At 56.9% G+C, this 13,615-nt stretch overlaps 3 protein-coding genes across 3 annotated transcripts in view; all 3 read left to right on the top strand.

The window, feature by feature from the left end:
- Window positions 1-5,361, top strand: part of FAM102A (family with sequence similarity 102 member A) — a 37,734-nt gene extending 32,373 nt beyond the window's left edge. Inside the window, exon 12 of the mRNA XM_015645156.3 lies at window positions 197-5,361. Coding sequence (XP_015500642.1) covers window positions 197-242 — 46 coding nt within the window. The 3' untranslated portion in view covers window positions 243-5,361. The remainder of the gene's footprint in view (window positions 1-196) is intronic.
- An 838-nt stretch (window positions 5,362-6,199) lies between these two features.
- Window positions 6,200-8,983, top strand: DPM2 (dolichyl-phosphate mannosyltransferase subunit 2, regulatory). The gene is made up of 4 exons (XM_015644474.1): window positions 6,200-6,267; window positions 6,612-6,701; window positions 7,754-7,856; window positions 8,149-8,983. The coding sequence occupies exons 1-4, from the start codon at window positions 6,265-6,267 to the stop codon at window positions 8,205-8,207; spliced, it is 255 nt and encodes an 84-aa protein (XP_015499960.1). The 5' UTR covers window positions 6,200-6,264; the 3' UTR covers window positions 8,208-8,983.
- A 1,183-nt stretch (window positions 8,984-10,166) lies between these two features.
- On the top strand, window positions 10,167-12,745 carry ST6GALNAC4 (ST6 N-acetylgalactosaminide alpha-2,6-sialyltransferase 4). The gene is made up of 6 exons (XM_015644473.2): window positions 10,167-10,261; window positions 10,548-10,624; window positions 10,889-11,059; window positions 11,201-11,613; window positions 11,746-11,853; window positions 11,936-12,745. The coding sequence occupies exons 2-6, from the start codon at window positions 10,613-10,615 to the stop codon at window positions 12,123-12,125; spliced, it is 894 nt and encodes a 297-aa protein (XP_015499959.1). The 5' UTR covers window positions 10,167-10,261; window positions 10,548-10,612; the 3' UTR covers window positions 12,126-12,745.
- The last annotated feature ends 870 nt before the right edge of the window (window positions 12,746-13,615 follow it).

The raw sequence follows: 13,615 nt of genomic DNA, 5'->3' as shown, positions 1-13,615 counted from the left end.
TTGCTGACTTGCCACCTCTTTATCCCTCTTCCAAGGACTGGCTTCCCACAAGGCTGACTCCTTGTCACTGATACCTGCAGTGTTTTTATGTGGGTTTAGAAGATGATGTTTGAGAGTGGAGAGCTCTGAATCAGAGCTTGGTTGCTCAAAATAACTGTGGAAAGTAACCGGCCCCTCTCCCCCTCTGCCTCCCCAGGGTCTCATCTGGAGTTTACGAGCCTGTGGTGATTGAAACCCACTAAATGTGAAGAACAGGGTAGAGCTGCTGGACACAGGCCCCCTACCCAGTCCTCTGCCACATGGATGCCAACCTTTACCTCTCTTCATGCAGCATTCCAGAAGGGATTTCTCCACGCCCCTCCCCACACGTTTGCACTGCAGAACTACTCCAAGACCACTCCAGAACATGCACTTTCCCTGCATTGGCATTGTCCTTCTCTGCTTCCTGGTCCTTCCAGTGCATGCCTTCCCCCTGTTTCTGCTCAGACACAAGGTGTCTGTGGGGCTTATCCTTGGGCTAGTCCCAGAGGATGTTGCTCATCTGCATCCCTCATTCCACCCATTCACTTTGCAGCAGGAGACTTCTCAGTTTCTGTCTCCCCAAAACATTGGGTTATACCACTGTGAACTCTTCAAACCACTGGGGGTGGGGGAAACCATTCTAACCAAACCCAGAGCTGCTTGCTGGGGACACGGTGACATGGCCACTTGCAGGATGCTTTATTCCATTGACTCTGCAAGGGAACATCACCTCCCAAGGCAATGGTTGTACTGAACAAGGTATGCCGTGGTGTACACTTCACCTTCCTATCCTCACATCCCCAGACAACATCTTCTCATAGGAAATACTTCCCAAAAGTGCATTTCAGAAAACTGCCGCAATCCAGCTGGGAGTTGGTGAACGGTTAAATGTGAGTGCTCATCACACCACCAACTGCAGCAGCCCTTCCACTGCTGGGCATGGAAGGGGGTGTTCGTCAACTAGCATTAGCAGGAGCACTTTAGAGGTTACAGATTTTACCTGGAGGAGGCTTCTACTCACTATTCCAGGAGTATAATCTGTGTTTGCTGGACTGATTCAGCAAATAGTCCTGTTGGAGCTTGGAATACAAAGCCTTTTTTTTTTTTTTTTTTTTTTTTTTTCCTTGTTTCATTGGCTCAGGAAGGGACCTGCCCTTCTTGGACTGTGAAAAGAATCTTGTCTGACAGCCCTTCCCTGGACCAGAGCTGGATGCAGTTGACTGCAGTGGTGTCTGTTGTGGTGGTGATGTCGATTGCCTCTCTTGGCCTGGGCCAGTAAGGGATTTGGTGTTGCTTTGCCTTTCTTGCCTTGTCAGCAGAGATCTGTGCCTGAGCTGGTTCCTTCTGGGGCTGGGGAGAAGTTACTGTCTCTGCCTTCAAGCGTAGAAGGGGTGTTTGCTGCTGCATTAGCCACAGCAGCTGTTCTGACCTGCTCTGTGGTGAGTGAACTCTTTTGACAAGGCTTCAAACTGTTCTCTGGTTGATCTTTCAATTGCTCTTCTTTGGGTTTGGTTTCTGCAGTTGTTTGACACTTTTCCTTGCAGTGTGTGGCAGAAATGTCGATCCCTTTCAGCTCCCACATGGAGATTCTCCTGGCAGCTGAATTGCCAGCCAGGATCTGGGCAGCCCCCGGCTGTGGGCCAGCAGCAGGCTGTGCTTGCAGCCCTCCCTGTACAGAGCCCCTCAGCTGATAAGCTATTTGTGTGTAGTGCCCATTCCTCTTTTGCCAGTGTACTGTGGTAGCACTCAGCAGCCGTGCCCTCGGAGCAATTCCACACTCCAGGACCTGGCTCCCCTCTGACACTTGTGTGTGTGTACAGGCACACACTCATTCTGTTCAGCAAGGAAAGACTTGTAACTGATCACGTCATTCAAATTCTTAGTTATTGTAAAGCCTCTTTTAAAGGAGGAAAAAAAAAAAAAAAAGCATTAACTGTGGTCTCTCTTTGGCCAGAATGCATGCAGATGAGCTGCTGGAAAAGGGAATCTGGCAGAATGAGAAACAAGGAATGAAAGGGCCTTGATTTAGCTTTTTTTTTTACCCTTCTAGCTAAGGATGCTGCATGGGGAGGGTGCTTAGCAGTGTGGTAAAACTATACAGTTGCATACTCTGTTTTGATGGTTTCTCTATTTGAGTCAAGAGGACTCTTCCTGTGTTTGGACAGACCACATATAGGATATGCATCTTTTCCACCCTTTGCCTTCAAAGGGAATTAAATTTGAATTAGGATAAAAAGGGGATACAGACAACACCTTGATTTGATTTTAATGTAAGGAAAAAGTGTTGGATCTTTTGAGACTGCCTAGAACAAAAGCTCTTTCACACTTTCACACTTGCTAGGTTTTTTTTTAATGGTGATCTCTTCTTCATTCAGCCTGGGTAGGTTTGGCACTCACTTGCAGGCTGCTGAGCATCCTGCCCTGTTCCTGGGGTGCCACGTGTCTGCAGGAAGGAGAGAACTGCTTGTCTTTCTCTCTCCCTGGGGCAGTGCCAGAAAGCCAGGCCTGGCCTGACCGTCTGCTCAGGTCAGGGTGAGGGCAGAAGGAGGCTCGGACAGCAGTGGCTGTTCTGCCCTGTCTGTGGATGGCTGTGCAGAGCCGAGGGTCTGGCTGCTCCCCAGGGGCCAACAAAGCCCCTCAGGAAATCAGATCCAACCAGGACTTGAAAGGAGCAAGCATAAGCCAGGAAAGAGGCCAAAACCCAGCTCACTTCTTCTGCTTTGCTTCTGTTCCCATGAAAAACAATGGTAGTCACTGTCAGAGCAGTTGGGATCCCAGGACATTCTTCTGGCCTCCATTGGCAAGAGTTGGCTGCTCCGAGGCACTGGCAGCTCAGCATGTCACGAAACCAGTGGGACAGAGGGAAGAGCATCTTCCCAGCAAAGCAAGAGGAGAAGCAGTTGAGCTTTTGAGAGCACTGGTCTCTTCTTCCCAGGCTGGCAGAGGCATAACCTGCTCCATCACATCACTGTGGCCAACCTGGGCATGTCTTTGGCTTCTCTTCCAGTGGCTTGGCACATCACTGCTTGCATTTCTGGTAACTGTGTCTCATAGGGTATTTCTTGTCTCCACCCTAGTGCCTCCACAGATCCTGGTCTTTGTGTGGCTTTTCAGCTCTCCTGCCCCTGGTTTTGAGTGAGTAAGCAGTCCTAGTCATCCAGCCTTGCACTGCACAGCTGGGGCACATGGAGCAGACCTGGAGGGAGGAAGGAGCAGTCTGTTCCTATTTGTAGATCCCATGCAGAGCTCCTGCTGCACATCCAGCCCAAGCAGTGCCCAGCAGTCTCTAGGCAGCCGTGGGCACCCGAGCTGGTGGCTGTGGGGTCACTTGTCCCACACACTCACTGCTGCCTCAGGAAGCTGCATCTCATGAGCACTTTTTCCTTGTGGCATCGCTGCTGCCTGTTCCTCTTTGGACTTTGAACATTTAAGAAGTGAATCAGTTTCCAGACCCAAACCGCTGGCTAGTTTCCTTTGGGTTTTTCTTTTTTGTTGTGAAGTTTATGGAATTTTTTTTTATACAAACCCAGCAGGCTGGTGTTTTTCAACTGCATTATTGTTTCATTGATATTTTATTTCAGGGGGGCTTAGGGGGGGAATGTTCTTCCCCTCATTGTTCCCCTTCTCAGGGGATTCAGGGGTGGCTTAAACAAGTAAAAGGACCTTATTGGCAAGACTCTGCATCCCCTGTGTCTCTGATGCTGACAAGCAGGGCTGCTCACACCTGGCTGGCCCCGGAGAGCAGAGCTGGCTCTCTGCTTCAGTCTTGGGATCAGGCAAAACGTGTGGGCGCTGCTCCTGGTTTCTAGACCTTTAGTTGGTGGAAGCACATTGCAAAGCGTTAGGAAATTCAGTGTAACTTTTTTACTAACTTTTTTTCTTTTTTTAAAACCAATAGAAAACTGAGTGTCCAAAAGAATAGGCTTAGTCATTACTTGGTGAAAGAGATGGATTTCAATTGGAAATTGTGATGGGAAAAGGGGGAGAAGGATGTTGCTCCCTCATCATCATCTTTTGTATGGTCAGCACTTTAAATGGGGGCCTCGTGCTGTTCTGACCCTTGGAGTGATGGGCAGCAGGCGTGTGATTTCTCCCCCCATCATTGCCACATCACTTTGTCCCCTGCAGAAAGTTTAACAAGCCCTTTTAAACATTTGCTTCAGTTTTTAGAGTGTTCCGAACCAGGTGGAGGCCTGAAGAAATAGTATTTCATTCTCATCCGAATAGGAGGGGTTGACTTTTTATTTATTTTGTCGTCGCTGTTTCTTTTTAAGCGGGTGGCAGTGCAGCTGGTCTCTGCACTGCTGCCAGGAACCTCTGGGAAAACCTCACTCCAGGTACGCTAGAGCACCACAGTTAAACCCCTCCTGGCGAGGGGCTCCCCCTCCCCTCCTCGCTGCCTTACCTGGGGGCTGCAGACCCCCCTCCACCCCTCCTGCCCCATCCCTGCTGCCCCACCTGGTCTCTAGCTGAGTTCTTGCTCTGGTGACTGAGCCCTTTGGACAAGGCCAGTCCCCAGGGACAAGTTCCTACAAACTCTGCCTGGTCGCAGGTGTTTGTCCTTGAAAAGCCACTTCCTCTCTGGGGAGGGATCGATGAATGCGAAATTCCCCCCGTTTCCCTCCTGAGAGCTGTGTCCATCAGCCCCCTCCCTGCGCCCTCCGATGCCGCTGCCTCCAGAGCGTCTCTGCCCACCGGGAGGCAGCGGCCGTGGAAACCTGGGAAATGAATTTGGATGAAACTCTGAGCGAGGGATGCGGCTGAGCCTGGTAACTTGCCTCAAACACATGAAATAACGGTAGAGCCCATATTTTTGTGGGGGGAGGGAGGGGAAGGGGAGATCATGTTTTATTTTCTTGAAAGTGAATTGAGCTTGGTGACCTTCAGCTGAGGCGCACTCGATTTGTATCAGATTCTATAGAGAGATGGCTGATATTTTTGGAAAGGGAATGGGTCTATGCAAACTTCCAAAATTGCTTGAAAGATAGTTTAACATTTTTTTTACTTTGAAAATCTAAAGATAAATCTAACTTTTGTCTTAAAGCAGAAGTGCGTTTAGAAAGAGAAGCTACTTCCACTGCTCTATTTTGATGATGATTCTTGGAAAGTTTGGGCTGGAGGGAATGACTATTTTTCACCATTTCTATCTTGCTCCTCTAGTTTTTTTGTTTCTTTTTCTAACGGAATGCTGTGCCGTCTTTGATTCAACAGATCGTGTTTGTATTTTCTGTATCTGGTTCCTAATGTAGAGAAATAACAAATATATGAGGAAATCAATATAATGTCAAATGTTGTTATGGTTTGGGGGAAAAATAAAGGTTTTTTGGTACTTCACACTGATTCTTCTTGCTCTGTTTCTTGTTTTAAATACCTGCTATGGGCTGAGAAGGGCATGCTTGGTCCTACAATAGTTTGGCTGCCTTCTCTGGCAGCTGGGAGAGGAGATCCCAGCCGTTTCCTGGAGAGGGCAGCTGGCAGCACAGCACCAGTCCTGTGGACACACCGATCCCAGGGAAAGGTGACACCTGCCTGAGTCCCCAGCAGTGTTCTGTCCTGTCTGTCCCAGCCTAAGCTCTGCCTAAACTCCCTCTCCTCTTGGGGCTATCTTGCCAGGCTCAGCTGGGGGATCGAGCCCACAGCCCAGCAGGACTCCAGAGAATAAATATCTCTGGATCCTCACTGCTTGTACCTCAGTAGCCTCTTGGCCAGCACAGGCTCGCCACCCCCTTAATGGAGGGTGAGCCAAATTCAGTGCAGATGGTCATGGCTGCTGCCTGACGGGGCTGGAGGTGAACAGGAGCCCTGTGAGGAAGCGGCTTTTGCCTTTTGCACCTTCCCGCCGCCCCTCCGGGCGCTTCCCGGGCCCTTCCCGCCGCCCCTCCGGCCGTTTCCCAGGCCGTTTCCCGGGCCGTTTCCCGGGCCGGTTCCCGGGCCGTTTCCCGGGCCGGTTCCCGGGCCGGTTCCCCGGCCGGTTCCCGGGCCGGTTCCCCGGCCGGTTCCCGGGCCGGTTCCCGGGCCGGTTCCCGGGCCGGTTCCCGGGCCGGTTCCCGGGCCGGTTCCCGGACCGTTCCCGGGCCGTTCCCGCCGTCTCTCCGGGCGTTTCGCGGCTCCGGGAGGTGACGGAGTTCGGGCCCCGCCCCTCCCCCGCTGATTGGCCGCTCCCGGGGCGGGGCTGACGGACCGCTCGCTGATTGGCGGGCGCGCCGGAAAGGCGGGGCCGGGGGAGGAGGCCGGGGCGCCGCCATGGTGAGTGCGGGCCCAGCCCGGAGCGGGCCGCCGTGGCGGGGCGGGGAAGGGGCGCTGCTCGGCCCGGTGGCACGGGGGGGGCTCGGGCCGAATCGCGGCCCGGAGCCCTCGCGAGGCTCCCTGGCCGCCGCCGCTGCGGAGAGACCGGTCCCGGCCGCGTCGGGTCGGTCCTTGGGGTGCGGTGTGTGAATTGGCTCAGGGAGCTGCCTGCGGCAGGCCCCGGCGGCCCACGGTGGATTATCCCGCCGCAGTGTCTCATCCTCGCGGTCACGTAACCAACAGCAGCTGCCTTGAGCCACTGCTTGAGCTGTGGCGATCCCCTCTGACTGTCTCTCCCTTTGCAGGCCACAGCGACGGACCAGCTGGTTGGGTTTGGCTTGGTCGCCTTCAGCCTCGTCCTCTTTGTTTACTACACCCTCTGGATCATCGTACTGGTATGGGTTCCTCTGGCCAATATAACCGCAGTCACTCCATACTCGGGTGTTTTCCTGGCCATTGTTCAGCTGGTGATGTGTCTCTGTGCCCCAAGGACTCTTGCCTTCTGGGTTAAACCTTTCAGGGCAGAAATGTGTCCTGTGTGTGCTGGCACAGTCCGTGTTCTGTCTGGGTATCATACTGATCGTGGTGTCCCCCTGCTGTTCCAAGACGGGCTGACCCATCTGGGGCTGGATGAGCCATTGGGAAGAGCTGGAGCCTGGCCCCGATGGAGGTGTAGTCATCAACGTCCACGTTTGCATCCCCCAGATTCCTGGTTCTGGTGGGAGATGACAGAGGGAAACATAGAAAGAGGCAAATCGTAACAAATCTGGAGCCTGGTAGGGAGGACAAGAGTTTAGGGAATGCAGGGCTCTGGAAATGTGATTGTGAGGCTTCCCATTTTTGGGGACACATCAGCTGAGATCATTAGCAATTTTCTCCCTGGAAGGAAACTTTTCCCCACGAGCTTTCCAGGTGTGAGAGGCCAGGTTCAGCCTTGGGCTAATGCCTGAACTGCTCCCAGCTTTCCCTCCAACTCCAAGGGTTTTGAATTCCCTTCTTGCATCTGCTCACTCTGCTGCCCGAGCCATGTCTGTGCGGGATTCCCAGAGCTGTCGGAGTATTGGCTGCCGTGTGGGAATCCTCACACTGCTCCCTAGTGTCCGGAGCCTTCTGCTGGCCTCTGCAGGGGGATCCTGCTGGGATAACCATGGAGCAGAGCTGCATCAGCTGCTCCCTTCTGCTGTATTCTGCACCAGCAGCTCTGCCCACCCCGAGCCCCCAGGGCTGTGGGACCCTGTGCCAGCCCCAGAGCTGCCCCTCGTTGTCTACTGAACGCCAAAACCTTCACTGCCCACCCACTCTTGGTCCCTGTGGCTGAGCCACCTGCAGGTCTGGGCACCCTTTTTTAGTCATCTCACACCAGATATTTCCGTGTTTCTCCCGAAACCTCGAGGCTGCACCTCGAGGTGTTGTGCCCACCTGCTGACACCCCTCTCTGTCCCTGCAGCCCTTCATTGACAGCGATCATGGGATCCACCAGTATTTCCTGCCTCGGGAATACGCAGTTATCATCCCTGTGGCAGCCGGGCTGCTGCTGCTGCTATTTATAGGTGAGAGTTATTTCTGTTGTTCTAATTAGAAACTTCTAAATTAGGAAGAGAGAAGAGGGTTGGTATGGGTTTAGCTAATGTGTGGCACTCCTGACACTCTGTGGTAACTGTTGCAGCTCAGCCTGGCACAGGGACTTGGGGCTGTGTTTGTGTGTGACTTTGGCTGTTGGAGCCTCTGGACAGCAGAATTTTCTTGTTCTGCTTAGATTCTGTTTCTCATTACCAGGTCGACACCTAGAAATGCCTGGAATTAAAAGTTTCCTACCTGAATCTATTCTCTCTCTCATGGCAGGTGTTTTTATAATGTTCGTCATGTGGAAGAGCAGGAAACACGCCAAGAAATCAGACTGAAGGCCCAGCTGAGGAGATGGGGAGGTGCCCACGCTGCGGCATCGTAGCCAGGAAAAGACTTTTCCTGCAGCTCCAGGCAGACATCTCCAAGGTGCCCAGCACTGAGCTGCTCCCACGTTCCCTCCTGCAGAGACTAAACCTGTAGTTTACAGTTCACTGACCAAAGAGAAGCAGGATTCATCCAAGGCTCATCAAGTGAGGGACCAGAGCCCCTGCTGAGGGACCTGCTCCCCAGCTGGGGCTGCCCTGCCCACTCTCTGGGTGCCCCTTCCCCTCAGCTCTGGCTCTGCCCAGTAGTTTGTTCCTTCTGGGAATTTTATTTAAAAGTTTACCTACAGTTTGTGGGGGTTTTTTGACTCAAGTCTGAAAGGAGAGAAATGAGACTCTGGGCTTGGAAAGGACAGGTTTGCCTTCTCCATTTGCTTCTGGAAGGGCTAATTACAGTGCTGGGGGCTCTTGCCATTCTGAAGAGGGACTCCCACAAGGCTGGGTGTGCAGAGGGTGCAGGGACAGTGCTGCCCTCTGCATCCCACCCAGCTGAGGGGGTGGTGAGGAGATGTCCTGGATCACAGCGAAGTATTGGGTGTGGTTCCCATCACAGCTCTCAGTCCTGGCTGGATGCCTGCCCTGGAGAAGGCTCCATGTGCCAGCCAGGCTGGGGCTGAGCAGGCAGGTGTGGTGGCAGTATCCTTCTCCCGTGGGGTTTCCTTTCCTGGCAGCTCCCCTGGACCATGGGGCGAACGGGATCACCCTCAATAAAGGTCTGTAAGGTCTCACTCCCTGTCCTCTGCCCATGCCAAGGGCTGCCACAAGCCTGCCAGGGTGGGTTCAGCTGTGTGGCCCTGGCAGTGCATGACATCCTGCTGAAGAGGTGCTGCTGCTGAGGTCAGGCAGGGAAGCACCAGAGAGAACCTGGCCCAACTTTGTGCTGGCTCTGCCATGCTTGGGGCTGCTGTACCCTGCCTGGGGAGGGCAGATTTGGGGAACTCTAACCCCTCTTGCATGTACTGTGAACTTCCTGCCAGCAGCATGTCCCACAGTCTCCCATCCTGCCTGGGGGTGAAGTTGGTGGCTTGGGACACCCTGAGGGCCACAGCTGAACCTGGCTGCAGGAGCCAGCAGAGGGTCCAGAGGTGAGGCTCTGGCTGGAGGTTGTTTCCAGCTCTTGCAGAGGCTGCCAGGCCATGCTGAGCTGTCAAACCCCTTGCTGCCCTTCCCTGCCCCTCACCTGCTGGCCAGGGCTCGGCCCACCCCACAAGGGTGGTTTTGGGCTGGGACAGAAGGAAGCAAAGGGTGAAAGAATTCGGTGGTGACAGAGCAGCTGCAGGTGTGACCTCCCCCTGCAGCCTTGCTTCCTGTGCAGGAGCCCAGTGCTGTCCCTGTCACTTCCTCTCTCTCTGGTATCAGGCCTGTTCAGGACAGGGGTCCGTTTCAAGGTTACATCTCATGTTTCTTTATCACCAGTGGGAGAAATCAAAGTCCAGTGCCCTGCCCTGGGCCAACAGGCAGCTCACTCTGGGGACAATTCTCCGGCTTGACCCTGGCAGGAGGGGCTGCAGGTGATGAACACCCCCCTGGAGCCATTTGATGGGGTCTGGGGTACTGAGGGTCTCACCTGCCTTGGCCCCACTCCTGAGCCATTCCGGACCCTTGTGGTGTCCCTGGGCTCATCGGGAGCTGGTGCTGCCCGGAGATGGGAGATCACAAGGGACCGGGAGGCTGCAGGACCCCCGAGCAGGAAGGGAGCCTAAGAGGGCAGAGCAAAAGGAGGAAAGAGCCATGGGGTCGCTACCGAGGCACACGGTAGGGAGAGAGCGGGGATCGCTATCGGGACACACGGGGTGGGTGCCGGGGTCGGTCCCGGTGCGCCGGGCACGAGCTCACGGGCACGGGCGGGCGCGTCCCCGGAGGAGCCGGCTCACGGGGCGGGGCGGGGGCGGTCCCGGTGCCGGTCCCGGCAGTGCCTGCTCGGCTCCGCCCCGCCTCGGCCCGCCAGCCCCACTCCGGGCGGGATGCAGGACCCTCCGGTGGCGGCACGGGGGGCTCCCGGCTCGGTGAGTGGGGCCGGCACTGGGAACCGGGGACACCGCGCCGGGGGGACACCCCGGGCCCGACCCCTGCCCGGCGGGGCGGCACCCGCGGAGGCGCGGGGCGGATCTGGACACGGAGGGGGAACCTCGGGGATCGTGGGAATGAGGATGCGTGGGGGGATCCCGGTAATGGCCTCGAGGAGATCCCGGCACGGGGCGTGGGGGGGAACCCTGGGCCTTGGGGGACCGGAGGGATCCCGCTGGGTGACCTCACCCCGGGGAGCTGCGGCTGAGCCCGCTCCGCTTGCAGGGTGCGAGCCCCCACCCTCCCGGTGACCCCCGGACCCCGCCCGGTGAATCGCCAGCCCCCCGAGGATGAAGACGCTGGTGAGTAGGGGGTGGGACAGGGGCGAGGGGCCGGTGGGACCCCGCCACTATTGGGGAGCCGCTCGCCCTAAAAGCGCTGCTGGAGGGCTCCGAGCCGTAGGGCGTGCGGGCATCGCTGCTGCAGGGAGTGAGCCGGGCCCGGCATCCCAACACACCGCAACACCCCCGAGCGGCAGCTCCCTCATGGCCACGGGGCCACCGGCATCCGGCGCGGGGCCGGTGCACGTGGGCAGGCCCGGAGAGCTCCCCCCGCTCTGCTTCTAGGTCCGGCTCTTCCTCACGCTGGTGTGCGCGATGGTGGTGGCCGTGCTGTACATCCTGCTGGGCTACCGCGCCCGCATGCAGCCCTGCTGCCAGGCCCCGGGGCTGCGGGACAGCTCCGCCACATCCAGCGTCCGCAGCTTCCAGGGGTACAGCCGCGTTCCCGACGGGAAGGTGAGTGGGGATGGGGCGGCGCTGGGGCTGGTGGGGCAGCTGGGCCCACCTGTGCTGTCCTTTGGGAAAGGGGTTCAGGGGCTGTGATGTATCCAGCCGCTGCGGGAGGGGAGAAGGAGCTGACGGTGCATCTCCCCACAGCCTCTGGAGCGAGCACTGTGCCACCACTGCGCCATCGTCTCCAGCTCGGGACAGATGTTGGGCTCACAGTTGGGACAGGCCATCGACGGGCAGGAGTGTGTCCTGCGCATGAACCATGCCCCCACCACCGGCTACGAGCAGGACGTGGGGGCACGCAGCACTATCCGGGTGGTCTCACACACCAGCGTTCCTCTGCTGCTGGGGAACCAGCCCTACTTCTTCCAGCAGTCCCAAGAGACCCTCTACTTTATCTGGGGGCCAGCAAAGAAGATGAGCAGGGAGAAGATGGGCTCAACCTACCAGGCACTGCTGAAGGTGACAGAGAAGTACCCCCAGCTGCAGATCTACACCCTGACCGAGGAGAAGATGGCATACTGTGATGACGTCTTCCAGAATGAGACAGGGAAGAACAGGTACTGCTGGCTCCTGAGGAGCCCCATTGGGTCCCCCTGACGTACCTCCTGTCCCTCCCATCGATCACCCGTAGTGTGGGTGGGCCAGGGGCACAGTGCCACCCACTCCAGTGTGACCACCATGCTTTGCAGGATGAAATCCGGCTCCTTCCTGAGCACGGGCTGGTTCACCATGATCCTGGCCATGGAGCTGTGCGAGCAGATCTGTGTCTTTGGCATGGTCAGCGACAACTACTGCAGGTGTGGTGGGGGTGACAGGGGCAGCTGTGGGGTGGTCCGGTGTCCCCCCAAGTCCCACACTCAGCCTGTCCCCTCCTGCCAGGGAGAAGAACCACTCCAGCGTGCCGTACCACTACTTTGAGAAGGGCCGGCTGGACGAGTGCAAGATGTACCTGATGCATGAGCGAGCTCGCCGTGCCGGACACCGCTTCATCACCGAGAAAGCCATTTTCTCCCGCTGGGCCAAGAGGAGCAACATTGTCTTCAACCACTCATCCTGGGCAGGCAGGTAGGGTGCCAGCCACAGGGTGAAGCAGCAGGAAGTTCGGTGGCAGGGCAGCTCTCATCCTGCAGCAACAAGTCTCAGCTCTGCCGGTGCCATGGTTGGACACCTTTTGCCAAGCCCTGGAGCAGGGAGTCTCCATGCCTGCAGCAGCAGTGCCTGTTTCCCCAGCTGGTGGATGGGCTGGGAACTCCCTGCTGGTACATGGGGGGCAATGAGCTGGACCCATGCAGCCCCATCAGCTCCAAACACCTGCCTGGATGGACCCAGGGAGACCTGGTTTTCTGCTCACTCTACTAGGAGGAATATTTAATGCTGGATTAGACATGCTGCTAGACTCCAGAGGACATGGGACAGAAATGCTCAGCCCTGCCAGGGCTGCAAACTGGTGCCTCTCACAGAGATGAAGCTCTACTGTGGTCCTTGCTCCACTTGTGCCCTCTGGACAGTGCTGGATGTGGGGTGCAGGCAGCTGGATTCAAGCTCTGCCTTCTGCTGCTTGGTGTCTGCATCCCCTCAGCTGGGAAGCCCTGGAGCCACATGTGCCCTAGGAGCTCTGAGTTGCCTTGTCACAAGTGTCCTTGGATTCAGACCAAAGCAAACGTGGCCATTAAAATGGTTTTTAATTCAGTGGTGCCCCTTGCTGTGCCCTTTGTGGCTGCAGGACAGGACAGGGGGCGAGGGAGGGGGGATACTCAATAGCTCATCACAGGCTGCCAGGCTATAAATAAGAGGGGGAGGTGACAAGGGGGTGGAGCTGAGCCTAAACAGGGAAGAGGGTGCTGAAAGCATTTGAGGTTATTTGGGAACCAGCAGCTGCAATTATGCAGGATGGGTGCTCAATCTGGGGTGATCCTCAGTCCCACAGGGCTCAGGGCTGCTGGGCTGTCACAGGGCACTGGCAGCTCCCATGTCCCTGGAGAGATGTGACATGCCAAGGGCAAGTGTGTGCCCTGAGCCCACAGAAGCCCTTTGAACATGTAAACAGATGCCACATGTTTGGCTGGGTCCGGTGGTGTCTGGGGGGGCCAGGGGTGACAGGAGGGGTACAGATGCTGGGGTGCAGAGCGAGTGGTCCAGGAACTGGGGGTGCTGCCAGGGCTGCTTCCTGCAAGGCAGTGAAGAGGAACACACGGGGCTCTTTGCCTGCTGCCTCAGCTGCCACAGCCCTACACAGGGTAAAGCATCACCGGCACAGCAGAGCTAGAATCCCTCTGGACAGGCGTCAGGGCTGCAGGTCCCTGCCAGCGTTGGAGCCCTCTCCCTGTGCCACGAAACCCCCCCGAGCGGGGCCCTGAGCTGCCCGGCCAGCGCGGGGGAGACCTCGGCATCTCTGCAATGCGCTGCGCCCGGCAGCGGCTCAGGCTCGGCGTGCTGCTCCTGCCACAGCCGGACAGCGCTGTCCCCCTCCCCGGGGACCGGGGGATCAGTCCCGGCCTTTCCCGGCGGCTCTCCCGATCCCGGGCGGGCGGCACTAGGATCCAGCGGCTCTCCCGATCC

The sequence above is a fragment of the Parus major genome, chromosome 17 (genome assembly GCF_001522545.3).
Source record: "Parus major isolate Abel chromosome 17, Parus_major1.1, whole genome shotgun sequence".
In the NCBI taxonomy this organism is placed as follows: Eukaryota; Metazoa; Chordata; class Aves; order Passeriformes; family Paridae; genus Parus; species Parus major.
This window is presented reverse-complemented; position numbering and strand designations above follow the sequence as displayed.

Bases quoted from the DNA above. Each gene is read 5' to 3' on its own strand.
- DPM2 (XM_015644474.1), top strand. The intron at 6,702-7,753 runs GTATGGGTTCCT...CTGTCCCTGCAG, and splicing joins CCCTCTGGATCATCGTACTG to CCCTTCATTGACAGCGATCA. The intron at 7,857-8,148 runs GTGAGAGTTATT...CTCTCATGGCAG, and splicing joins GCTGCTGCTGCTATTTATAG to GTGTTTTTATAATGTTCGTC.
- ST6GALNAC4 (XM_015644473.2), top strand. The intron at 11,060-11,200 runs GTGAGTGGGGAT...ATCTCCCCACAG, and splicing joins GCCGCGTTCCCGACGGGAAG to CCTCTGGAGCGAGCACTGTG. The intron at 11,614-11,745 runs GTACTGCTGGCT...CATGCTTTGCAG, and splicing joins AATGAGACAGGGAAGAACAG to GATGAAATCCGGCTCCTTCC.